General features: G+C 30.0%; 1 protein-coding gene across 1 annotated transcript; it reads right to left on the bottom strand.

Annotated features, from left to right (window-relative positions):
- Window positions 1-8603: 8603 nt before the first annotated feature.
- On the bottom strand, window positions 8604-21213 carry LOC142610929 (aminopeptidase M1-like). Its single transcript, XM_075782920.1, has 20 exons — window positions 21009-21213; window positions 18250-18510; window positions 17171-17316; window positions 16200-16302; window positions 15863-16049; window positions 15687-15780; window positions 15360-15513; window positions 15140-15244; window positions 13699-13815; window positions 13512-13625; window positions 12536-12718; window positions 12101-12383; window positions 11883-12004; window positions 11713-11804; window positions 10532-10709; window positions 10334-10448; window positions 10184-10251; window positions 10005-10079; window positions 9245-9322; window positions 8604-9063 (listed from the first exon to the last, which is right to left on the bottom strand). The coding sequence occupies exons 1-20, from the start codon at window positions 21093-21095 to the stop codon at window positions 8818-8820; spliced, it is 2808 nt and encodes a 935-aa protein (XP_075639035.1). The 5' UTR covers window positions 21096-21213; the 3' UTR covers window positions 8604-8817.
- Between the last annotated feature and the right edge of the window lie 6489 nt (window positions 21214-27702).

The raw sequence follows: 27702 nt of genomic DNA, 5'->3' as shown, positions 1-27702 counted from the left end.
TTATTGAATTCATTATTTTTTCATGTGTAATATTAATATCAGTGTTTTTTTATTTGAAAAAAATAGTTCTTAAAGGCTAAAGCACAGTACAATTACAAACAACACTTTAAGTTAGGGTGTTATATTTATTTATTAGTAAGTTAAAATGTTACATTAAGTTATGGTATTATACTTCTATTTATTATTAAGTTAGAATGTGTGATATAACTTATAACCATTTGAATAAAATCAACACTAAACAAATGATTTAAATATTAAAATAAGAAATTAAAATTATATTTCTTTTAGGTGTACAAGTAAAATTTATTTTTTAATCTTAAATTTTGAATTAATTCTTTAGGATGATCCCTTCTTCATAAATAAATAGGAATTATTAAAAAAAATTATAAAATTTTTTATTGATCATTGTAATTAGATATATTATATATAAGGACATATATACAAAATTCAATTATTTTTTCTATTTTAAAAAATAGATTTTTTTTATATCTAATATATATATATATATATAGAGAGAGAGAGAGAGAGAGAGAGAGAGAGAGAGAGAGAGAGATTTCATTAATAATTGTTATACTATTTTTACAATTTGCCATAGTTTTTATAATATTTGTTTTTGAAAAAAAAATGCCAAACTTGAACTTACATAATATACATCTTCCATGTAACTTTTTTTTTTTTTCCATTTTAATTGTTTTTCAATTTATTTATAGTATGAAAATATGTTTTATTAAGCCGTGCATCACATGGACATAATACTAGTTATATATATTTTAAAAATCTAAAAAAAATTCTGCAATATGGTGCAGCCACTTGGCGCAACCACAACTTAGATGGATTAGATGAAGAATTTGGGAAGGATTAGACTACACTACATTGCTGTTTTTTTTTTTTTTTTTAATACACGTTGCTACATTTTTTTTTTTAAATATATATGTTTTCTTTTACGTGTAGTATAATAATTAAATAAGGATTAGATAGATCAGATGAAGAATTTGAATTGTAATTAAATTAAGATATTTATCAACTTAGAAATTATAGGAGAAGAAAAATTATATATATTTTTTATAATACATGTTGTTTTTTTTTTTTAATACACGTTGCTACCTTTTCTTTTATATATATATATATATATAAATGTTTTCTTTTACGTGTGGTATAGTAATTAAATGAGGATTAGATGGATCAGATGAAGAATTTGAATTGTAATTAACTTAAGATATTTATCATCTTAGAAATTATAGGAGAATAAAAATTATATATATTTTTAAAAATCTTTAAAAAAAAATTGCAATATGGTGTACCTACTTGGCACAACCAACCATAGTTAGATGAGTTAGGTGAAGAATTTGAGAAGGATTAGACTACACTACATTGCTGCTTTTTTTTTATATTACACGTTGCCTTTTTTTTTTGGTAAAACACGTTGCTACCTTTTTTTTATATATAAATGTTTTCTTTTACGTGTAGTATAGTAATTAAATTAGATGGATCAGATGAAGAATTTGAATTGTAATTAAATTAAAATATTTATCAACTTAGAAATTATAGGAGAAGAAAAATTATATATATTATTTATAACACACGTTGCTGTTTTTTTTTTGGTAATACACGTTGTTACCTTTTCTTTTCTTTTTTTTTTAAATATATATAAATGTTTTCTTTTACGTGTGGTATAGTATTTAAATAAGGATTAGATGAAGAATTTGAATTGTAATTAAATTAAGATATTTATCAACTTAGAAAATATAAGAGAATAAAATTTATTGTTAGGGACATATTTTATGTAAATTGGCTAATCCTTTGACAAAACACATTTTACTTGTAATTGGGTAGATCTAGGATGAGTTTAGTACTTCAAGAAACAAGTGTTCAAGTTAAGTATTGAAGCCATATAAATCTGACCAAGAAACAAGTGAAGAAAGTGTTGTTCTTTAAAGTTCGATAGAATCTTTTTTATCGAGATTTAATGTTGAGGCTCGACACAAGCTGTACTTGTCAAGAATTATGAAATTAGACTTTTCAGATCTGATTACACACATATTTTTATGCATGTGTGTGGAGTTTCTTTTCTCACAATCCTATTAATATATAAAGCTTATTTTAAAGGCCGTCGTGCATGCATTGAGTGACCGAATGCAGATAGTGCCCCAATTCATTATTCTCTCTAAAGAAGCTACTGCGTCTTTACGCCAAGGGTTTTGTAACTAAGGAGTTTCCTGATCTTCATTGTTGATGAGTTGAAAAACTTTACAGTCATCAACCTCTTCAAGTTGCTGGAGTTAGTCACATACTGGGATTCATGCATCATTGGTTAGTTACGTACTAGGATTCGTGCATTGAACGGAAAGATTGCCGCTACTATACAAATCCAATTGGGTATTGAGGTAAGGGTTCAACTGTAGGTTGGTATTTCGGGATAGGCCAAAGGGTTTGGTAAAATTTCTTATATTTGTAACCACTTGTGATTGATAATAGTGGATTATTGGAAGTGGTGACCTTAAAATCACCCGGTAGAGTTTTGTCTTGATGGTTTTCCTCATTCGTAAACAAATCACCTGTGTCAAATTTAGTTTCCGCTGCATTTAGATAATCTGGTGATTTGTTTGTGCTGCCATGCTATTGCATGTAATTTGATCTAATTAATTAACTTGGGTAATTATTTAATTTGCAAGGAGTAATTTATTTTAACCCAACAATTATATATATATATATATATTTAAAAATCTAAAAACAAATTCTACAATATGGTGCAGTCACTTGACACAACCAACCACAGCTTAGATGGATTAGATGAAGAATTTGAGAAGGATTAGACTACACTACATTGCTGCTGCTTTTTCTTTTTCTTTTTTTTTTTATAATACACGTTGTTTCTTTTTTTTTGGTAATACATGTTTCTACTTTTTTTTATATATATAAATGTTTTCTTTTACGTGTAGTATAGTAATTAAATAAGGATTAGATGGATCAGATGAAGAATTTGAATTGTAATTAAATTAAGATATTTATCAACTTAGAAATTATAGGAGAAGAAAATTATTTTTTTTTTTATAATAAACGTTGCTGTTTTTTTTTTTTTTTTGTAATTCACGTTGCTACCTTATATATATATATATATATATATATATATATATATATATATATATATAAATGTTTTCTTTTACGTGCGGTATACTAATTATATAAGGATTAGATGGATGAAACGAATAATTTAAATAGTAATTAGGGGAAATTACACTTTGCTTATCTGTGGTTTGCCCAAAAAACACTTAGCCTACTTGTGGTTTAAAAATTGACACTTTACCCACCTGAGATTAGCTCTGTTTGTTTTCTGTTACCCACCTCTATTAAAAACAAAGATAAATTTGTATTTTTGTTACCTTTTTTTTTGTCTCTCTCATCTCAAAACATAAAAAACTAAAAAATCAATGGAAAAAAAAATCTAAAGCTAGGTTTTGTAAAAATTAAAACCTAACTTTTACATCTTCTTTTCATGTATCAACTTTTAAATTTTCTATTTTAACACATTAAAAATTGAAATTATGCTTTTTTACGGTAATGTTTTCCTATTCCCAAAGTACAAATCCTTATTTGCTGCTACCCTTGGTTTTGGTAGCTAATTGTTCACTCTGTAAGGATCTTTTTATTTTTATATTTTGTTTAGATTCATGAAGCTTATTTTATCACATCACTGTCCTAAATGCCCTCTTCATTCTTTGTTTGTATTTCCAGCACTGTCTTCATTTTTATGCTTGCATTGGTTGGTGCATTTTATCCATACAACTGAGAAGCTTTGTTTACTGCACTGGTAGTTATATATGCACTCATGTCTGGGATTGCAGGATACACATCAGCCTCTTTCTATAGTTAGCTTGAAGGAAAGAACTGGGTTAGTCTAGATGAATTCTTTCTGTGAATTTAGCTTAGGCCGTGGTGCTTCTTAGTGTAAGACCTGGTGAACTTAATTGATTTTTTTTTTTCCATTCTTTGGTTTAGGTGAGGAAACACATAATTTCAATTTTTAATGTGTTAATATAGAAGATCTAAAAGTTGATTTATGAAAAGACATAAAAGTTAAGTTTTAATTTTTACAAAACCTAATTTTTAGATCTTATTTTCTCTTGATTTTTTAGTTTTTATATTTTGAGAGGAGAAATACATAAAATGGTAATAAAAATACAAATTTACTATTGTTTTTAACAGAGGTGGGTAATGGAAGATAATTGGAGCTAACCTCAGGTGGGTAAAGTGTCAAGTTTTAAACCGCAAGTAGGTAAAGTGTTTTCGGGCAAACCACAGGTGGGCAAAGTGTAATTTCCCATTGTAATTAAATTAAGATATTTATCAATTAATAAATTATAGAAGAATAAAAATTATATATATATATATTTTAAAATCTAAAAATCTAAAAAAAAATTGCAATATGTTGTAGCCACTTGGCAACAATCACGGTTTTTAAGCCCAATTTTTATTATATAGTATATGATTTGAGAATAGATGGTAATCCTTATTATTGTTATTATTATTATTTTTTATATGAATTGTAATCCTTAGTTTTTTTTTTTTACGAAAGAAGATAGAGAATTGTAATCCTTAGTTGATACTTTAAAGTATTGATAGTATTCCTGGCATAACGAAAGAAAAAATGATCTTTTATAATAAAAAAAATTGACTGAAATCTTTTATAAATCTGAAAGCACTGAAAGTGACTATTTTTGGTGTGTGTGATTTGATTAGCAGTTTATTTGTTTTTGCAACATAAAGAATATATAAAAAAAAAAAATATATATATATATATATATATATATATATATATATATATATATATATAAAGACCGAAATCTTTTATAAATCTGAAAGCACTGAAAGTGACTATTTTTGGTGTGTGTGATTTGATTAACAGTTTATTTATTGTTGCAACATAAAGAAAAAAAAAAGTGTGTGATTTGATTAGCAGCTTATTTATTTTTGCAACATAAATTTTTTTTCCTAATTGGGCCACCCATTAGATCAAAAAATAAATTAATATAAAAATAGAAAATTTTCCGCTGCCAGGAGTTGAACCCGGATTCTTTAATCCATAAGAATTGCCAATGTGCTACAGCGGATTTTATGTTCAATAGTGCATCGGTTTTTATTTTATGTGACGAATTCAAACAAGCTTAAGTACAAATAAATAAATTTCACTTCATACCTTATATTTTAAGTTGTTAAAAATTAAACACTTAAGTTTTTTTAATAAGGATATATTTATAAAATAAATTGGTCCAAAAGATGCATATTACATAAATTGGAAGAATTTATATCATAGTCAAGGATCATTGGCTGCGAGAAGGTATTTTATGAGATATCTCTTTCACAACATGTGAGACTCACAAATGTGTGAGAGACATGTTTTATAAAACTATCTCATAAAATAATTTTTTCCTTAACTGTGCATAATCTTATTATTAGACTTTTTGTAATATTGCAGTGAAATTACAATCACTTTCATCAGTTCAAGCCAAAAAATTTCAAAAAACTCATATAGAGTTTTCAATCACATTCAAATTTACAAAATGATCCAAACTTAGATTAAAATTCCCACATAAACTAGATGCCAAATGTGACATATAATTAAGATGTGAGGGATTTTGCAAATATGAATTCAAAAATCAATCTAATGGAATTTCCAAATCTGAACTTTACAACTAATTGATGAGTTGTACACATTATATTTAGTTCATGAATTAGTTTAGTTCGTAATGAACTTAAAATGATTTTTTTTTTCAGTCTCCCAAAACTTAAAATGATTATTTTAATTTTTAACAAATTTAAAGTGATTTATTTTAGTCAAATAGAATGATGATGTATCAGTTTTAGTTGACCTAAAATTTGTTCATGGACTAAGCTCTAGCAACTAATAGTATATTGAAGCAAAAAAAATAAAAAAACCCAAAACTAAGATTAAAAAAAAAAAAGGCATACAAACATGCCCTTTATGTTTTTAATCTATTTGGTATTCACTACAATACCCTCATTCCCGCCCATTTAAATTTTAAAGTACACATTCGCAAATTTTTTTTTTTTTAATATTTAAAAAAGCGCCAAGAAAGACGGTCTTCTTCGTCTTCCTCTCCATTCCAATTCCAATTTCACAGCCTAACAAAATCCCTAACCTAGAAATTGAATCCTCTTATTAAAGTTATTATACCCCAATTGCTAATTAATTGTTGCTATTGGTTCATGATCTCTACAATATGCATTTCAGTTTGATATCAGAAAATATTAAAACTTTAAAAAAACTTTAAATTAAAATTTTGGGAGAAGAGATTTGAATCTTGGATGTATTCCTTAAATATAGAAAGTACAAGTATCAACTAATTGAATTACAAAGTTCTTTACAAATTAAATATCAAACAAGCATCAATGATTTCAAGTTTGTGAATAGAAAGATGAAGAGAGAAAAAAAAAATGGAGAATGGTACTACTTGAATCTGTGGGTTGTTACTCACTTGTGATTGGTTGAAACCTTCCTTTTGGGCTTGTGATTGGTTTAAATGCCAAAATATCAAAAACCTCACATCACAGATCTACTTAAACTTTTTGTAAAATCTTTTGCCCGATGCAATCAAAACATTCATTAAAAAGAAAATCTAGTAAATTCTAAGAAATAATTTGTGTCAATTTACTTTCATCTTACAAGGCAAAGACAACAATCGTAATCATTAGTTTATTTATTTATTTGAGAATCGATTGTAATCCTTATGTTAAAAAAAAAAATGAATTGTAATCCTTAGTTGATACTTGATAGTATTGATAGTATTCACGGCATAACGAAAGAAAAATGATCTTTTTAAAAAAAAAAAAAAAAAACGTTGACTGAAATCTTTTAAGAAAAAATATCTTTTATAAATTTGAAAGCACCAAAAGTGACTATTTTTGGTGTGCGTGATTTGATTAGCAGTTTATTTATTTTTGCAACATAAATTTGTTTTCCCTAATTGGGCCACCAACAAGATAGAAAAAATTAAAATAAAATGTGTGGATTTGATTAGCAGTTTATTTATTTTTGCAACATAAAATTTTTTTTCCTAATTGGGCCACCCACAATCACGAGATCGAAAAATATATGTATAAATTTTCCGCTGCCAGGAGTTGAACCTGGATTCTTTAACCATAAAAATTGCCAACATGCTACAAAGCATTTTATGTTCAACTGTGCATCGTTTCTTTTTTTATCTAATGGATTCAAACAAACTTAAATACAAATAAATAAATTTCACTTTATACCTTATATTTTAAGTCGTTAACAAATCAAACCCTTAACTTTTCTTTAATAAGGATATATTTATAAAATAAATCGGTCCAAAATATGCATATTACATAAATTGGGAGAATTTATGTCACATTCAGAGATTATTGGCCACGAGAAGGTATTTTATGAGACGGTCTATGAGATATCTTTCTCACAATACGTGGGACTCTCAAATGTTGTGAGAATCTTATAAATTGTCTCATAAAATAATTTTTCCTTAACCATGCATAATCATATTATTAGACTTTTTGTAATATTGCAGTAAAATTGCAATCACTTCCATCAGTTCAAGCTAAAATATTTCACAAAACTCATATAGAATTTTCAATCACATTCAAATTTACAAAATGATCCAAACTTAGATTAAAATTCCGACATAAACTAGATGCCAAATGTCACATATAATTAAGATGTGAGGGTATTTAATCCATAAGAATTGCCAATGTGCTATAGCAGATTTTATGTTCTACCGTATCATTTTTTATTTTATCTAATAATTTTAAAAAGCTGAAATACAAATAGAAAATATTTTTCACTTTATACCCTATATTTAAAGTTGTTAACAATTTGAACCCTTAACTTTTTTTAATGAGGATATAGGAATATACAAATAGTTGTAATCTCGAAACGGTATACTAGTATGAACCAGTACTAAAATATTTCGTTCCCTTGACCAAATCAAAATGGCATTTGGATCAAAATTGACTCCCTTGGTTTAGGGACATTTTGATGTGTGAGTTTTCTTTGGTTCTAAGGCAAAGAGTTTTGGCAAAGAGTTTTGGTTGAAGTTGTGGCCACCATTAGCTTCATAGGACTTTGAGATTACTACACTAAGGGAAAGTCTAGGTTGAAAGACAATTTCCTTTTATGTATGATAAAGTGTCATCCATATTGGGTATAGATATTGCAACCTAGTGGGGGTTTGTTATATATATATATATATAGACAAAATAGCTTGCAATATATAAAAGGTTAAAAATTGAGATAAAACAGTTGAAGAGACAAATTAAGGGCTCGATTCTTATCTCAATCAATCGAACCGCTATATCGATGAATCGAGCCAGCTTGATCTATGACTCAATTTCTGGATCAAAACCTGTGTAGGTTGATTTCTTGACCTTTCTATTTTATAACACCTACCTTGATAGTAGGTTGATCAATCGAGTCATTAAGCTACTAGATGGATTGAAGCGTAAATTTCAATCAATAGAGGTTTGGGAATATAGTTTTGTGTGTGCACAAAATCTATCATATAACAGTTTTGAAGTGCTTTAAATGGCTAGTATGTATTGTGAACGTTAAAATCATTGAAAGTGTTTCTTTAAAGATGCCTTTTGAAGAGCTATAATCCCTTTAGCTACAAATAGTGATTCATATTCATTTATGAGCGCTAAAACCATCCAAAGTGTGTCTTCAAAGTGCATTTTGAAGGGCTATAACCCTCTTGGCTATAAATAGTGATCCACGTTCATTTACGAATACTTTTTGATAATCTCTATAGGATTCTTGGTTTAGTTGTATCATAAGACAAATATGCAGTAGCCTTCTAGCATCTCTATTTTGGAGTCCATCTTTTGTGGAAGGACGACAAAGTTTCGCTCAGAGAACCTGGCAAGATGATTCTGTAACTCAATCCTAAAACCCTGAGCCCAATATGCATTGATGTGAACCCTTTCAATGCTCTGCTTCAAGGTTCTAGCAATCTTGGAGTTAGTACGGCTTGCAAAAAACTCCTGTATTTCTTCAGCCTTCTCAAACGAAGCAAACTAGGGGATAGATAGAACAGGATAAGAAAAAGAAAAAAATATATAAGCAGTAACAAAAACTAACTAAATGCATTTGAATTTAAATTTTATTTAATTTTAATTGAGATACAAAGGACTATACTGATACGTGTGGAACTAAAAAGTAACAACAAAAGAGAGGATGAGGAAGGGAGAGACAAACCGGTGAGACAATTGAATTGATGAAGTGAGTTATTAGATATCCGGAACCCCAGGTTTTTGAAATATGCTCCCAGTAATTCTTTATTTCAATCACATTTAAAAGCAAAAAAAAAAAAAATGCATTAAATAACAAAGAGGTATGCATCAATGATGAATGTATTCGTGATGAACACAAGAATAGAATAATAGGGGATCAGTGCCAAAGTAAATCAAAACTAGAAAAATAAGCTAGAAAAAGAATTGTTCATTCATGTTATGCAAAAAGATTTCAGCAACATTAAGCTAAAAAAAGAATTGTTCTGAGTCTAGACTAGCATCATGTAATTTCTGAGCAAAATAAATTAAAACTGTATTTGTGTTAAAACTAGAAATTCTGATATAGATGTTTTATTAAATGTGAGAGATATTAAAAAATCTAAAGCTCCTACAAGCTATTTAGGCATAGGGATCTTTAAAGGGTCAATTTCAGCTCTTCCAAGAACTTTGTCTTCCTTGGAGTCAGGGGAAAAGGTCTAAGGTCTATCAGGTGCACCACAATGCATGTTTTTTCTACATGAAAGAAGGCAAGTGCCCTGTACTCTGTACACGCTTAAATTCCTTTTTCTTCCTCAAATCCACATGCAAAATCTTAGACCAGTCTCATAATTTTTTTAGGACAATTTTGATCAATGTAAAACATGGATATAGTGCACGCACATGAACGGTTGAAATTCTTCAATGCAAAGTGATTTATGCATTTTACGTTACAACTGGGGTATTACCTTCAGCCATGACCAAGCTGTTTCCCTTCCTTCCCTACTAACCGCAAGTCCAAGAACAGCATCTTGGGTACAAACCTAGATTGAATGGGAAATAAAGCCAGCATCAGCATCCCAAGCTCCATCAGACCATTATATATCAACATGTATGAAAAAATCTTGACCTCCACAATTATACATACCTCAGAAGACAACAAAAAGTTGAGAGCTTCAAGAGTTATGTTGGGATCTGGAGAAGATGTTAATGAACCTACAAGCACAAAAAGCGACATGTCTCCAACATACTAGAGAGATCAAATTTTTTCAAAATTTAAATAATGATGTGTTATTACTTAGAATGCGTGCTTTCTCCTGCCTCAAATTAGTCTCTCTGTACACTCTCAAAAGAGATTCATAACCAAATCTGTTTGAGGTGCTGACTCTTCGCATTACCGCCACATATACTGCCTGCAACCAGAGCCCATTAGAAAAGTTGAGAGGTACTGTAGATGGAAAAATACTACTGATTGACTAATGCTCTGTTTACCAACCTTTCTTATGTCAGGATGGAGATGTGGTGTATTTCTGTCATCCAAGAATGCATGAAAACGTTCACTTGCTTCTTCTAGTGTCAGATTATGCCCAAACACAGCAAGGGCAGTCAAAACCTCTCCTCTCAACATTGCATCTTGATGGCTCTCACCTGTCTTAGGCTCCCAACCAAGCTTCCTGCAAAGAAATTCAAACATTCAAGAAAAAAGAAATGGAAGAATGAAATAAAAAAGAAGCTAATCTTGCTCAAAGTGTTTTTTTTTTTGATAGCCACAACTCCTCATATAGGAGAGCAAGCAATGCCAATAAGCTATAAGGCTCTTCACTTTGCTCAAAGTTTTTGAGTGCTCATTATTTGGGTTAGTGATATAACTCGTTGGTTTCCATTAGCATCTAAGGTCTGATATAACTCGTTGTTGGTCTGCTGCCATCAAGTTGAAGACCCCTTCCCCTAAAACTTCTTCTGACATCCTGCTCACTTCCTTAGATATTTATACATATTACGCAACTTCAGACGTGATCTATAAGGTTTATTCAATATAATTATTAGTATGTATGATAATTTTTGTCTTGAGTAAGCATATATTGAATATCTCTAAATAAAAGAAATAAATACTATTTGCCAATCACATTATGTATGAAATATCCACATCCTAGATCCTGAGGTAAGACTTTGTGTCTATCCACAACGATCCGTAAGTGACTTTTTCTTCTTCCTTAAAGCTCTCTTTTTACATTCTGAGACATTTACACTTTATCTCCAAGATTTACTGAAAAAATACCTATGTCTGCTATTTACTAGCTATTAGCAGCTCTATATAAGAAAGAAAAAGATTGACTAAATTCAGAAAATGTCATATACATGGGAGATTAATATGCTATAAATGATAATATATATATATATATATATATATATAATTGATTGTAGCTTATTAATCACCTCTTAATATTATAATTATTCAGCATATAAAGAAAAGATACTCCCATGCTATAAATCTGTGAAAATGTATAGTCATACTTTCTAGGACCTTAATAGTTAACATCTTTTAGGGTTTTCTCAACCAAAATGAATATAATCAGCTTCAAAGGTATCACTATATCAAAAAAACAGTAGACAGAGCAACCCGAATGACTTAGACCACCATAGGAATTTCAATTATTTGTATATAGGACAACTTACATTGCTGAATGCAGGAAAAGTTCAATAAAAAAACTGGCAACCGATGACCCAGGGGCTGCATCAGCTGTAATTCTATCTACTTTATAACTTATCTGTGAATAAAGGGACCAGAATTAGGACTAAGAGCACAACTGAAATATATTTTGTCCTAAGCAAGAGTTGAGCATTACTTTGATTAAAGTAGACAGCACGGGATATTCAAGTTCCTCCTTATAAGCATTCAGCAAGGCTAAAAATGAAATGAAAGACTTCTGGCGAGCCATACAAAGGGCAAATGAATCATCCAGGATGCCTGTTAAACGAATGAGTTGTGTTAAGTGCTCTTTTCAACCATCAACACATATCATCATGAGATAAAAGCTGGTATGAGTAAAAATATCAAAACTACCAAATCTGTCTGTTGCAGATAAGTATTTGTTCTCTATTGCATTTCGGAGTCTAGCTTCAAGGTCCTCATCATATTTAACCCTATAGAAACCAGTCTGATCGACATTAAGTTTTACCCAAGCAGATGCTAAATTGCTTTCTTCACTCATGAGCTCTTTCATATCAAGAGTTTCAGGATTTGTTTGAAGTAGAAAATTCTTGCGCGCATCATATGAGTCACAGCATAATGTTATTGGAACAATCCATTGCCCATCCCCATGGGAACCACTTGCCAAAAATCGTGACTGCCATTATTACATTGATTTGTATGAACCCAGTTAGTCCTCAAAATATTATTAACTGAAACTCGTTACAAAATAAAACAACTTGGTATGCATCAGGGTTAAGATATATTATTTCGAGAAAAAATGGGTGAAAGAGACCAGACACAAGAAACCTGCTCAAACACTAATTTTTTATCTTCGACTTTGACAGATACGACTGGGTACCCCTTTTGCTTTGTCCATGAATTCATTAGCTTGTTCACAGGCTCACCGGATCCCTCCTCAAGGGCAGCCCATAAATCTTTTGTCTTTGCATTCGACCAAGCAAACTTTTTTACATATGAAGCAAGTGAGCTCTGATTGCATACACAAATTAGAGAGGGGGGAGGGGAAGAAGAGGAGCAAATAACAGTTACTTAAAGCAAGGGGAGGAAAACAATTTACAGATGCAAGAAAAAAGGTAATTAACTGCCATACAATGAGCAAGCCAATTGAGCTTCTTAATCCAAAGAATAGATTTGAGCAATTATCTCATATATTGCAGAAGATGATCGTTTGACAAAGATGGAACTTAAAAGGACGAACCTTAATTGCAATCATTGGCCTGTTTGGATTGAGGGTGAGGGAGTAGGAGTAGAGTAGAGTTTGGCGAAAATTAGGCTAATTTTTGACCAACTCTACTCTACTCCCCCTCCCTTCTCCTCAATCCAAACAAACCAGTAATACATGGCAGCCAAGAAAGAATCTAGAAGATAATCAAGATGAGGCCATGTCACCAGATATCAAGTAAATATGCTTTCTAATACCATTTCTTATCTAGATGAGTATCACCATTGTTTCTATATATAAATAGAAATGAGCACTTTTCAAAATATTAGTTACTTAGTATTCATCACGTTAGTGGTTACTTCCTAAACCTCTTTCATTCTATCCAACTATTTTTTGAAAAAAACCTCTCTAACCTCTTCCGAACTTGCAAAAAGAAAACTCCTATTGCTCTATCTTTTTCTAGGACTTACTCTATGAAGGGTTTCCATGACTTAAATTTCATGTGAATTTGGGAGTGGAGAGAAAAGAGTTTCTTCAATAATTAGAAATATTTTTACTTGGGACAAGAAATATATTCCAGTATAGAATCTAACAACCAACCTGAAAGCAAGCAGCACCAAGATAGCTTTGCAGCATCCGGATAACAGATGCACCTTTTATGTAACTTATCGAGTCAATTATTTCATCAATCTCACTAGCTTGATTAATCTTCACCTAAAAAAGTACGCTTAAATTGAGATATACTCAAAAAAGTAATGATACTAATTCCTTAAAGCAATTGTAGTACCTCAATGGGATGGGACACTCTAAGCCCATCCATCCCCAGACCCTCTGTATAGTCATCATGAAACTGAGTCCACACTCTCCATTGTGGGAACAAGCAATCAGCTGCTAAATAACTGACCTGCACATATTGAAATAAACGATAGATAATTTACAACAAGCAGCATAATAAGAGATAATATATAGACACATGATCCATGCTGGCTGTGTGAAAAAAAAAAAAAAAAAAAACAAAAAAAAACAAAACAAAACCAAACCATTTTCAAAGAGCTTGGGCTACGTTCAATTATGTAGTTTAATTTAATAAGGAAAGTTATTTTTTCACACTAGCTCTCATCTACTATTTCACACACATATCTACAACTGATGCAAGAATGTCCACTTTTAAAAATGTCAACATTTTAACAAAAATAAAAAAGAATAGATGTGAAATAGTGGATTAATAATGATAATGAAGTTAGGCTCAAGCCAACCCTTTAAGGCTTGATTGATAAACAAATCAAGTTAAAACATAGTATTAAGTAGTTAGTGGAACTTGAGGCTTGACTTTTATATATATAGTTTAAATGAACTTTCATTAAGAAAGTTATAAACATGTTGAGTCCAGCGCATGAAAGGAGAAGGTTCAAGAATTCCTCATTGGTTTTGGAATCCCACATTGGTTAGAAGAATAATAAGGAGGTGCACCAATTATATATATTAAAAGAGTTAGTCTCATATTGAAAAGAGAAGTAGTAAGGAGGAGTGTTGTCCCTTATAAAAGGAGTGGTAAAGTAGCTATTGTGTGTGAGAGTTAGAGCAAAGCTTTGTCTTGTAAGAAGGATGAAGACTAACTTTGCCAAGTGAGTTAGCGTGAGGCACCTTTGGGTGTATTGGGATTTTGGGATGGTTAATTGTTGAGAGTTTTTGTGATTGTAATTCCTATTATTAATAGTGAATTTTGTTGGGATTGCCCGCGAAGGTAGGCTTGGAGTTAGCCTAACCACTTTAAGTCTTGTGTATTGCGGAGCTTGCTATTTTATTATTTTGCGTTTATTTTCACAACAAAACAATGACATATAAATAGTCTAATTCATGGCAAAAAGTTTTGTGTGAAGACAAGGTTAATGAACTTTATTTTATAGGGCCATAAATGAATAAAAGTAGTCTGCCAAAGTAACTTGATTGATATCACCTAAAGCATAAGTAAATATATGTAAGCATGTATTATAAAATATATAAGCAGTTAACCAAGACTTTATATGAGAAGGAAATAATCTTATCAAAAGATGTGTGAACAAGCTTTAGCTTAATGAACAAAATAAATGATGCAAGGATGAACATGTTATCTAGCTTGGTGATAAAATTGAGCCTGGTTCATTTTCAAAACATAATTATAAAAGCCAATCTTAAAATTTTAATCAACAGCTCAGTTTGGATCATTTACAACCCAATGCAACAAATACCCATGTTGCGAACCCCTCATTCAGCCACAAATGAGTCCACCATTCCATCGTTACAAGATTGCCAAACCACTGATGTGCTAGTTCATGGGCTACAACAATCACAACCTGAGACAAATAATAATTAAACATTTTGTGCCGTGTTATTTAAACAATAGCTTCATACTATATTAGCCAAACAAAATTCTAACAAAAATAGCAACATTCACAACATGCATATTACCCTCTGCTTATCAGCAGCTGTGGAATGCTGGACATCATAGAGCAAAGCTGTTTCACAGTATGTAACCAAACCATAATTCTCCATGGACCCAAAAGAAAAATCAGGAATTGCAACCATTTCCAATTTGGGAAGTGAGTAAGGCATTGCAAAGTATCTGCAGAAATTATCATGGTTAATTGGAATTTCAAATAATACAACACAAGCACAAAAATGTAACAACTCAAGGGATCACCAATAACCATGTACCAGTGTCCACTATTTAGCTAAAGACTTCTATGTTGTGTCTTGTAAATCAGTAGTTTGGTGGCGATTCACAGTAAAACTTACTCTTTGTAAAATTCTAGTGTCCTAACAGCAACATCCAATGCGAATTTCCCTTGATTTACTTTACCAACCTGACAGTATACTCGAACTTTAACTCCTATAAAGTCATGTAAGATTACACTATCAAGAACAAGGATCATAATACCACAAGAAACAGTGAACATAGTGTAATGTTTTACCATCAGATGTAAGATGTTCCACATAATCAAACAAACCAACAACAATTGCCACCAAATATGTAGACATGATTGGTGATTCTTGATATGAAACTGTCTTCAAATCCCCAACCACTTTTTCTTCAATAATTGGCATGTTGGAAAGAGCTACTAGTTCTGATGGCACATCCAATGTGATTTTGAACGTAGCCTGTAACACTCGATGCCCAATAAGAATGGCCAAATAAGCTTTTGTTTGCATTCATTTGAAATAGAATCAAGCAAATCTACTTACAAACCAAAAATAATTTAGTCACAAAATCTTAAATTAACCAAGAGAGAGAGAGAGAGATTGTGACACCTTGCAAGCAGGTTCATCCCAACAAGGAAAGCATCGCCTAGCATCATCTGGTTTAAACTGTGTAATTGCCATATTCTTCTTCTCACCGTTGTGCTCATATGTACTGGAAAACAAAATAACATTTATTAAATTATATACACATTACTAATAAAATTCTCATTTAGCAAAAAACAGAAGGCATTTATAATTTGCTCCATTCATAAGTAAATGGTGAAGGGTGAAATCATAGGTTCAATCCCATTAAAGAGAGTATATACATTAACTTAAACCTTTAATTGTTATGGTCAAAGGCCTGCCTGATAATCTGAAACAGCATTTGGAAATAAAAATTTAATCATTTTAACTATATTTGAATTTGAAAGAACTTTTTTTTAATTATTTTTTATTTTTTTAACTTTTTTTGTCAAATGGACAAAAACTAAATTCAACACTTAGCTAAATGGGAAAAAAACACTTCAAATTTTTAAGTAATTTAAATCCTATATGGTCTTATACAAGTGGAATGCAAAACATAATCTTATAAAAATGATTCTCATTCCCAAGAACTAAACCCAATTTTTGTCATCACATACACATGCACATCTTCACCGCCACAAACACATTTTGACTCAACCCTATTGAAATTTTGCTGAGATAACAAGTTGTGATTGGAATAACATGGTTTTTGCATAGAAACATGAATTCTAAAGAGATAAATTGTAATTGAAGTAACATTACTTTTTGTATGGATCTACCACTTACATCATTTTTATTATTCACCAACCATATTAAATTAAGGTCAACAAAAGTGAAAAAAAAATATTATGAAAAATTTTGTGTCTCTAAACTTTTTGCAATAAAAATACACGACAATTGGTTTTGTAGATTTGATTGGCTAAAGGCGAGTCTAGGGTTTTTCTTTAAAGAGATTCCTTTGTTTTATCCTCCCCCCCCCCCCAAAAAAAAACCTTTTTGCAACAAAAAATATGTACCTTATATAAAAGCCCTTCATTTTGTCGTTTAAAGATCCTTGAAAGTGGATAGTGAGAAGTCCGAGACCAATGGGAAGAGTGTAAGCAAAGTTCAAAACCAAAATCTCGTCCTCTTCAACCACATCAACTTTTAAAGGCTTTAACACCTGCACAAATCCAAAGGAAAAAATGGCTATTAAGTCTAAACTTTTGAACTATGTAGCCAAACAACCCCTTTTTAAATTATGTAGCAAAATATCCTTGTTTTGGAACTTTATTTTGCTGATGTCGAGTTTTACCTAGAACTTGACGTTACCAACCTTGAGTACCATGCATAATCTTGAGTACTATACTTAATTTTAAGTGGAACTTCTATGCAAAATTTTCAAAAAAATTTTAAGTGGCAAAATACGCATAGTGCTCGACAATAGCAATATTGAGTTCAAAAACACAGGTATTTTGTTACATTGTTTGAAAAGTATGTTGTTTGGCTACATAGTTCAAAAATTAAGGCTAAATAGTTATTTTTTCCCAAATCCAAAACCTTATTCATTTATTCATTCAACATTTTATTTTTAAAAGACATGGCATTTGGTGTGTCATGACAAATGCAAACTCAGTCAATGAGTCTCACATTCAGATAATCACAAGGTTGACTATTTATTTGAATAAGCTAGAGCTCATACAACCGCAAAAACAACTAAATCAATCAAGCTAAAGTTTAACAATGTTACAGATAAATTGGCCCAACATAATAGGCTTAAACCTAATCCTACTTTGTGAGTAAGTCAAATCTCCTACTTGTACTAGAAGTCTATTAACCATAGTTAATATATAGTTAGCCTATTATATATACCCATGTTGAGTTCATTCTAACAAAGGATGTACACTACACTCTCATATGATAAAGATGTAGCGCTTAAGCAAACTAAATTATGTAATCCACGTATTCTTGTGTTCTCTATTTGCCCTATTCTAACGTATTCAACAAACAAGATATTTTGGGATGTTAAGTTAAAGCACATACAACAAAACCTTTTACCATTAGTTTAAATTAACTTTAAAAGTAAAGTTAGGCTGATAGATAAGATAGATATTACCTGCTGCTTAGAATTAGAAGAGTGTGCAGCTGGGTAAGTGAAAGATACGGAGGTGGTATCAATGGAGAGTTCAGCGGCGTTGAGGACTATGAAACTGGTATCTGCCACGATTTTGAGCTCAATGGCCACAGAGCCAGCGAACTTGCACGTGGTGAGGTTCGGTTTCAACCTTATGTCGTAGCGTTTTGGGACAGCAAATTTTGGGAGCCGAGGCTGCCCTTTGAATTCCTCCATGGAAACCATAACTTTCATATTCTTTCGCTTAAAAGAAAAAAAAAATTAGAGTCATTAAGAGTTGAAGTTGAAACGAGTGAAAGAGTAGACGGTGGGCTATTTAGAGTTGTGAGAATTTATATAGATTGACAAATGATAAACAATTGTTATTTATTTTTTCATGTGGAGAATTTAAAAACAAATTTATTGTTGCATCAATGATAAGAGTATATAACTATATATATAAATTGTCCCACGCATTGCTCGAGTTAGTGATTAATTATATGAAAAGTGCTATGTCCACAACATTTTCACAACAAATCACAGGTGGTTAGTTGTTATTGGTTCAAATTTTAAATTCAGGACTGAGATTACTTTTTTAACCCAACAATAACAACTAGTAACAATCTGCCACTTAGAATTTATTGTAAAAATATTGTGGGCATATCATTTCTCTAATGTGGCGTTTGATACGGGGTAATGTTTTAGGATTCTTAGGAATGTTTAAAGATTCCCATGTTTTGTTGCAAATTATGCTTGGGAATCAGATATCATGGGAATCTGGATTCCCCTCTTAAACCCCTCTTAGTAGGAATGTGGATTCCCTTTAAAACTGGTGAGAATCCAGATTTCCAAGCTTGAAAGAAATTATATTTTTTATAAATTGACAATTTTAACCATTTTTCCTTATTATTTAAGCAATTAAGATAAACTATAAACAAATTATCAATATCTTCTCTCTTGTCTTTATCTTTTCTCGCCAAAACAACATAAATAGAATAAACAACTTTGTTAATATATTTTTTAACAAAGTTCTATTTAGATTTTACGTGTGGAAAAAAAAAGTTTGAAGGAGACTCTCCATTATTACCAGGTATTCAGTTTTACTATTTTTTTTTTTTTTTTGAGAAATCACTTTTACTGTTGTGTGTGTTGTTCAACAAAACGTCAATGAATTTATTTTCATGAGAATTTGTTAATGTATCTATCCGTATCTCAGATCTTAGTTTTGTTTAGTTTCTAGAAATATAGATCTAATTAGTAGCTTCATGTAGTCCTTTTTTTTTTTTTTTGGATTTATAGCTTTGTTTCTAGATTCATATGTTACAGTACATGTCAATAATTTGTATCCTCTCTAGTGCTTTTGATTTTTATTTTACAATGATACAAAATGCATAAATTTTTAACAACCCATGGTATTTGTATGCAACAATGGTGCCAAAAAATTAAAAATGAAGCTATTGTATGGCTTATATCAATGCTTTGCGACTTGTCTTAGGAAGTCAAGATAGTGACTTTGAAAAAAATGTCCCAAAATCGATTGCCAAGGAAATCATCCAAGAATGAAGGGAAGTCATGCTTTCAATTCCTTTTTCCCCTCTATTTCTTTTTCTGTGAATAAACAGTAGGGGGGGAAAAACCTAATTAAAACTTATAATATAAAACCCACAGCATATACCAAACTCTGATGCTTCAACACATATGTATATATCATAAGATGCGATCCTAAAAAGTTTGAAGTTAATTAATTTTTCATTTTGTGCCATACAATTGTTTAGACATTAAAAAAAAAAAAAAGTAAGCTACGATCTGATTATAATAAGCTATCAATTAAGCAAAGACAACAATTTTTTATTTTGAAAATTTCAATAGTTAAGAATAAAAGATTTAAAACTTGTACTTTTTTGTAGAAAACATCATAATGTACTAATTAATCTACAAGGGTTAACATTTTTTTTTTTTACAAACTTATGTAAGTTGGAAGAGCATCTATGTTAGGACTGTGACTGATGTGTACTGTGTACATATTATCATTTTCCATACGCATATATATATATATATATATATATATAAAATTAAATTTGAAACAAAGAGGTACCATTAATTAATTCAAATTAGGTGACACCCTTGTTTACCTGTCGATCGAGCAAATTACAATATCATTGGTTAAAAACGTCAATTTCACATTAATTCTAAAATATTTTTTTTATCTATCTATTTAGCACTCATAATATTTTTTAAATGACTAATTAATAGTTTATATTTTTTTTTCAATATTTATTTAAAGGGAAGTGTTTTTTTAAAGGACTAGATAGTTCACATTCAAATCTAAGGACAAAATGGGAAAAACAAATAATTCATTTAAGATTCCTGAGAATACACCAAACATTATCATCTCGCATTCTTGGAAATCTCCCAATGAAACCAAACATAGGAATAACTACATTCCTAGGAATCTAGATGCCAGAAGTAATATGAATTCTCCCGTACCAAACGCCACCTAATTATATATTAAGTGCACATCTTTATCAACGCTATCGTCCTAGCTAGATGATCAAATAATGATGACAATGAATATAGAATGAGGAACTATGTCAAATGTATCATTAATATGGTATTTTTTTGGATTGGTTACAAGATAATCTATGAAAATTGAACTCATACATTAGAAACCTAAGTGTTAAAGAAGTTATGTGGTACGTAGTAGTAGGTTTGTTCATACTGCTGAATTGATAACAAGAAATACTAATTTCAAAATTTCATACCAAATTGGGACGACGCCTACTTCTTATGTAAATATAACTCGCCAGAGCGAGGAGCAATCCACAGCCGATGCCCTTAATGTATGACATATTTGGCAAATTTTAGAGATACCCAGTTGGAGAAAAAAAATAAACTCAGATATTTTTGTATCAATATCAATTTCAGAGTCACAGACTTGTCACTTTTTTTTATTATAATGATTTTAAGGTTACCATTGTATGGACAGTCCGAGCTTCTTAAATATAAGACAGTTGAGTGAAAGAAGAAGAGATTGAAGACTAAGCTTGATATGGAAAGAAGAAAGCAATCTATTCTTTTCTCTTCCTTTCCTCTCATTCTTATCCAATTTTCATCTTGAAGAATCTATTTTGTCTTTTGCTTCCTTTCCCTTCCTTTCCTTAAGATTTATACTTGTCTCTGTATCAATTTCTTCTCCTCCTCTGTTATCATTCTTACGCAATGTCATCTTGAAAAAGAAGATTGTGCAAGATATTATTTGTTTAACATTGCTAAATAGCTTGTTTTTGTATTTTACTTTTGGTCACTGCCTTTTAGTTTTGATACTATGGTTGTACCATCACTAGGCAACGAAACTGGTTTGAAACATTTTGATTAGCACTCCAGAACTATAACAAGCAGTAAAGGGGAAGATGCAAGGCCTCGTCCATGAATTCCAAAGAAAATCTCGTCCCTTATTGACTATTATTATTTTTCATTTGCTCTGACATAGTAAATTACCAGCATTTTGCCTACAAGTTTTGATTCTCTTAATGTACGAAAATTCCGAATTTGATTTTGGTTTAAATGGTATTAATTCTCTCCCATCCATTTTTTAAAATATGCATTTTCTTGATTCACCTACATTTTCATTTTTAACATATTCTTAAATCCAGTTTGGCTTATCTCCAGTATTTATTTTAACTAAATTTTCCTTTTTTTTTTAATGAGAAACTATCACATCACTCATTAACTAAATAAAATGTGAAGATTAAAGTCCACTTCCACTTACTATAGTGTATTTAAAATAAAAGGAAACCTCTAGTTAAAAAAATACTAGAGGTAAGCCAAACCCTTTTTAAACATGGATTTTCATCACTCAAAAAAAAAAACATGGATTTTCACATTTCAAAATGTGTACACCATTGTATTAATTGTGAATATTAGATGAGAAGTACTTTTTTCCCTTTTTTGGATAAATCAAGAGTGTTAATGCGTGCCCTTAGGACATTTGTTAAATGAAAAATGCTGGTGCCACAGAAAATCACAATTTTTACTACAACTCACCACGTGACAAGTTATGAGTGATGGAGAAAAAATAATGGGTTCATAGGGTTACACATCTCCACAGTGGCGGAGCCAGGAATTTAGGTCAGGGGGGGCAAGATTAAAAGACAAGATTGGAAAATCATGATCAACTGGTTGACAAGGTTTATTTGGTAGATAATGCCTTCTAATTTGATCTCTTTCATTAGGATGATAGTTACAAATTTTTATTCTTAAACAAGGATCCGTGGGAAGATTTGCAACATCCACTTCGATACGAGTTCGTTTAGGATTTGATCCGGACTCATTATTATGATCAAGATTCTCCATAATCTCAATTAACTACAAATATATATGTCATATCATTAAAATAAAGAAAAAAAAATTACAATCTATGATTAAGAATAATCAAATGAGGAGATCATTATAAATACAAATAGTTTAAACATATAATTTGAATTATAAATTTATGGTTAAGAATAGTCAAATTAAGAGATCCATCTAAATATAAACAGTTTAAACATATAATTTGATTCTTTAAAAAAAATAAATAAATAAATCAAAGCAAAAGTATTAAGAGTATGCATACCTATAAATATTTGAATGTAACTTAAAAACCCAACTTGAATGCTTTTAAAAACTGCACAGCAATTCTGAGATCCAAACAAAGAAACTGGATTGAAAAGAAAATTTTTCGTTGTGATGGGAGGCGTGCCTTGTTTGCATTATATATACTTTTTTTTTTCAGAGTTCTACTGACTTCTAATCCGGGTAGGTGTAGCAAAGTTGTTATAGAGATCATTAGAATTGTACTACTTCTAGGGGTAGAAGTCTACTACTACTAGGAAAGCAGGAAAGGTTTTATCACTTCTGTCCAAAAAAAAAAGAAAAGGAACTCAATTAAGTCACGTTACTTTTCCTTTCTAGCTTCTTTTTTTTTTTTTTTTTTTTTTTTTTTTTTTTTTTTTTTTGTAGGGGGGGGGCAAATATGGTATTTCCTAGTAAAAAAAAATTGAAATTTCAGGGGGGGCACCTGCCCCCCCCTCCCTCCGCCCCTGCATCTCCACCACTCACAAGTTATTACCACATGGCGAGTTATGGTAAAAGTTGTAATATTTTTTGTAGCATTAGCATTTCTCTTTGTTAATGGATAAGTTTAAGAAAGATTTGATACTTTTTTCTTTTCTCATAAAAAAGTTTCTAAAAATATTTTCTAAATCAACGACTTTTGAGCACCCATTAACTTTTCCTATTTAATAATTAATAATTATATAACTGAAGAGGGAGGGAGAATTTGAATTTTGGAAATACCATGAATAGATAGCCATAGGAGTAACGATTGCATGCAATAGTGGACAATATGTACGGCTCATTAATTGTTGCTATTGGTTCATGTTCTCTACAATATGCATTTTGAGTTTGATATCCGAAAATATTAGTGCTTTTAAAAAAAATAAATTAAAATTTGGGGAAAGAGATTTGAATCTCAGATGTATTCTTTGAAAATATTAGAAGGTATCAAGTATTAACCAATTGAATTACAAAGTTCTTGACAAATTAAATATCAAACAAGCATCAAGGGTTTCATGTTTGGGAATAGAAAGATGAAAAAAAAAAAAAAACAAAAAACAAAACAAAAGAGGGAGAATGGTACTACTTGAATCTGTGGGTTGTTACTCACTTGTGATTGGTTGAAACCTGCCTTTTGGGCTTGTGATTGGTTTAAATACCAAATATTAAAAACCTCACATCACAAACCTACTTAAATTTTTTGTAAAATCTTTTGCCCGGTGCAATCAGAACATTCATTAAAAGGAAAATCTAGTAAATTATGAGAAATAATTTGTGTCAATTTACTTTCATCTTACAAGGCAAAGGCAACAATTGTAATCCTTAGTTTATTTATTTACTAGTGTTATGCCTGTACGATGCACGGTTTAATCAAAATTCATATGTAAATAATTTTTTTATTAATTTACTTTAAAATAAATGAATATTTTACTTTTAAGTTATATAATGAATGCATATTGTGTGAGAATAAGGTATCATATAATACATACATACATAGGGTACCTAGGGTACTAGTGTCTGATAGCAGACGAGAGAAAAAGAGGGATCTAAACATGTTTTTATATCCATCAATCCAAATTTCTATGTAAGTCTATCTTTACTTAACTCCGTTTTCATTTTTTTTTAAGTTCAGCAATTGGATATTTTTTCATTAATGAATTGGGATTTTGGCTTAATTTTGTTTTCAACTGTTTCAGTTATTGAATTCATTATTTTTTTCATGTGTAATATTAATATATGTGTTTTTTTATTTGAAAAAAATAGTTCTTAAAGGCTAAAGCACAATACAATTACAAACAACACTTTAAGTTAGGGTGTTATATTTATTTATTAGTAAGTCAAAATGTTACATTAAGTTATGGTATTATACTTTTATTTATTATTAAGTTAGAATGTGTGATATAACTTATAACCATTTGAATAAAATCAACACTAAAACAAATGATTTAAATATTAAAATAAGAGATTAAAATTAAATTTCTTTTAGGTGTACAAGTAAAATTTATTTTTTAATCTTAAATTTTGAATTAATTCTTTTAGGATGATCCCCTCTTCATATAAATAGGAATTATTAAAAAAAAATTATAAAATTTTTTTATTGATCATTGTAATTAGATATATTATATATAAGGACAAATATACAAAATTCAATTATTTTTTAGATTTTAAAAAATAGATATTTTTTATATCTGATATATATATATATATATATATAGAGAGAGAGAGAGAGAGAGAGAGAGAGAGAGAGAGAGAGAGAGAGAGAGATTTCATTAATAATTTTTATACTATTTTTACAATTTGCCATAGTTTTTAAAATATTTGTTTTTGAAAAAAAAATGCCAAACTTGAACTTACATAATATACATCTTCCATGTAACTTTTTTTTTTTTTTCATTTTAATTGTTATTCAATTTAATTATATTATGAAAACATTTTTTATTAAGCCGTGCATCGCATGGACATAATACTAGTTATATATATTTTTAAAAATCTAAAAAAAAATTTGCAATATGGTGCAGCCACTTGGCGCAACCACAGCTTAGATGGATTAGATAAAGAATTTGAGAAGGATTAAACTACACTACATTGCTTCTTTTTTATTTTTTATAATACACTTTTTTTTTGTAATACATGTTGCTACATTTTTTTTTTATATAAATGTTTTCTTTTACGTGTAGTATAGTAATTAAATAATGATTAGATAGATCAAATGAAGAATTTGAATTGCAATTAAATTAAGATATTTATCAACTTAAAAATTATAGGAGAAGAAAAATTATTTTTTTTTTTTTAATACACGTTGTTTTTTTTTTTTTTTTGTAATACACGTTGCTACCTTTTCTTTTCTTCATATATATAAATGTTTTCTTTTACGTGTGGTATAGTAATTAAATGAGGATTAGATGGATCAGAGGAAGAATTTGAATTGTAATTAACTTATGATATTTATCAACTTAGAAATTATAGGAGAATGAAAATAATATGTATTTTTAAAAATCTAAAAAAAAAATTTGCAATATGGTGCAGCTACTTGGCACAACCAACCACAGTTAGATGAATTAGATGAAGAATTTGAGAAGGATTAGACTACACTACATTGCTGCTTTTTTTTATAATACACGTTGCTTTTTTTTTTTGGTAATACACGTTGCTACCTTTTTTTATATATATAAATGTTTTCTTTTATGTGTAGTATGGTAATTAAATAAGGATTAGATGGATTAGATGAAGAATTTGAATTGTGATTAACTTAAGATATTTATTAACTTAGAAAATATAGGAGAATAAAATTTATTGTTAGGGACATATTTTATGTAAAGGCTAATCCTTTGACAAAACACACTTTACTTGTAATTGAGTAAATCTAGGATGAGTTTAGTACTTCAAGAAACAAGTGTTCAAGTTAAGTATTGAAGCCATACAAATCTGACCAAGAAACAAGTGAAGAAAGTGCTGTTTTTTAAAGCTCGACAGAAGTCTCGACATCCTTTTTATCGAGATTTAATGTTGAAGCTCGGCACAAGCTGTACTTGTCGAGAATTACGAAATTAAACTTTTCAGATCTGATTACACGCATATTTCTATGTATGTGTGTGGGGTTTCTTTTCTCACAATTCTAGATATATATATATATATATATATATATATATAAGGCTTATTTTAAAGGCCGTCGTGTATGCATTGAGTGACAGAATGCAAATAGTGCCCCAATTCATTATTCTCTCTAAAGAAGCTACTGCGTCTTTTCGTCAAGGGTTTTGTGACTAAAGAGCTTCTTGATCTTCATTGTTGATGAACCGAAGAACTTTGCAGCCAACAACCTCTTCAAGTTGCTGGAGTTAGTCATGTACTAGGATTCATGCATCATTGGTTAGTCACGTACTAGGATTCGTACATTGAACGAAAAGATTGTTGTTACTATATAAGTCCAATTGGGTATTGGGGTAAGGGTTCAACTGTAGGTTGATATTTCGGGATAGGCCAAAGGGTTTGGTAAGATTCCCTATACTTATAACTGCTTGTGATTGATAATAGTGAATTCTTGGGAGTGGTGACCTTAAAATCACCCGGTAGGGTTTTGTCTCAATGGTTTTTCTCATTTGTAAACAAATCACCTGTGTCAAAGTTATTTTCTGCTGCATTTAGATAATCTGGTGATTTGTTTGTACTGCCACACTATTGCATGTAATTTGATCTAATTAATTAACTTGGGTAATTAATTAATTTGCAAGGGGTAATTCATTTTAACCCAACAATTATATATATTTTTAAAAATCTAAAAAAAAATGCAATATGGTGCAGTCACTTGGCACAACCAACCACAGCTTAGATGAATTAGATGAAGAATTTGAGAAGGATTAGACTACACTACATTGTTGCTTTTTTTTTTTTTTATAATACACGTTGCTTTTTTTTTTTTTGTAATACATGTTTCTACTTTTTTTATATATAAATGTTTTCTTTTACGTGTAGTATAGTAATTAAATAAGGATTAGATGGATCAGATGAAGAATTTGAATTGTAATTAAATTAAGATATTTATCAACTTAGAAATTATAAGAGAAGAAAATTATATATATATATATATATTTTTTTTATAATAAACGTTGCTGTTTTTTTTTTTTTGTAATTCACGTTGCTACCTTTTATATATATATATATATATATATAAATGTTTTCTTTTACGTGTGGTATACTAATTATATAAGGATTAGATGGATTAGACGAAGAATTTAAATTGTAATTAGGGGAAATTACACTTTGCCCATCTGTGGTTTGCCCAAAAAACACTTTGTCTACCTGTAGTTTAAAAATTGACACTTTACCCACTTGAGGCTAGCTCCATCTATCTTCTGTTACCCA

This window comes from Castanea sativa, chromosome 9, assembly GCF_040712315.1.
Source record: "Castanea sativa cultivar Marrone di Chiusa Pesio chromosome 9, ASM4071231v1".
NCBI lineage: Eukaryota > Viridiplantae > Streptophyta > Magnoliopsida > Fagales > Fagaceae > Castanea > Castanea sativa.
Note: the sequence above shows the minus strand (reverse complement) of the source record. Positions and strands in the feature narration are given on the sequence as shown.

Coding starts and splice junctions, on each gene's coding strand:
- LOC142610929 (XM_075782920.1), bottom strand. CDS start 21,095: ATGTCATACATTAAGGGCATCGGCTGTGGATTGCTCCTCGCTCTGGCG. Junction 13,816..15,139: donor ATGAGGGGTTCGCAACATGG/GTATTTGTTGCA, acceptor CAATATGTGCAG/GTCAGTTATTTAGCAGCTGA. Junction 11,805..11,882: donor TGCTGTCTACTTTAATCAAA/GTAATGCTCAAC, acceptor CTTTATTCACAG/ATAAGTTATAAAGTAGATAG.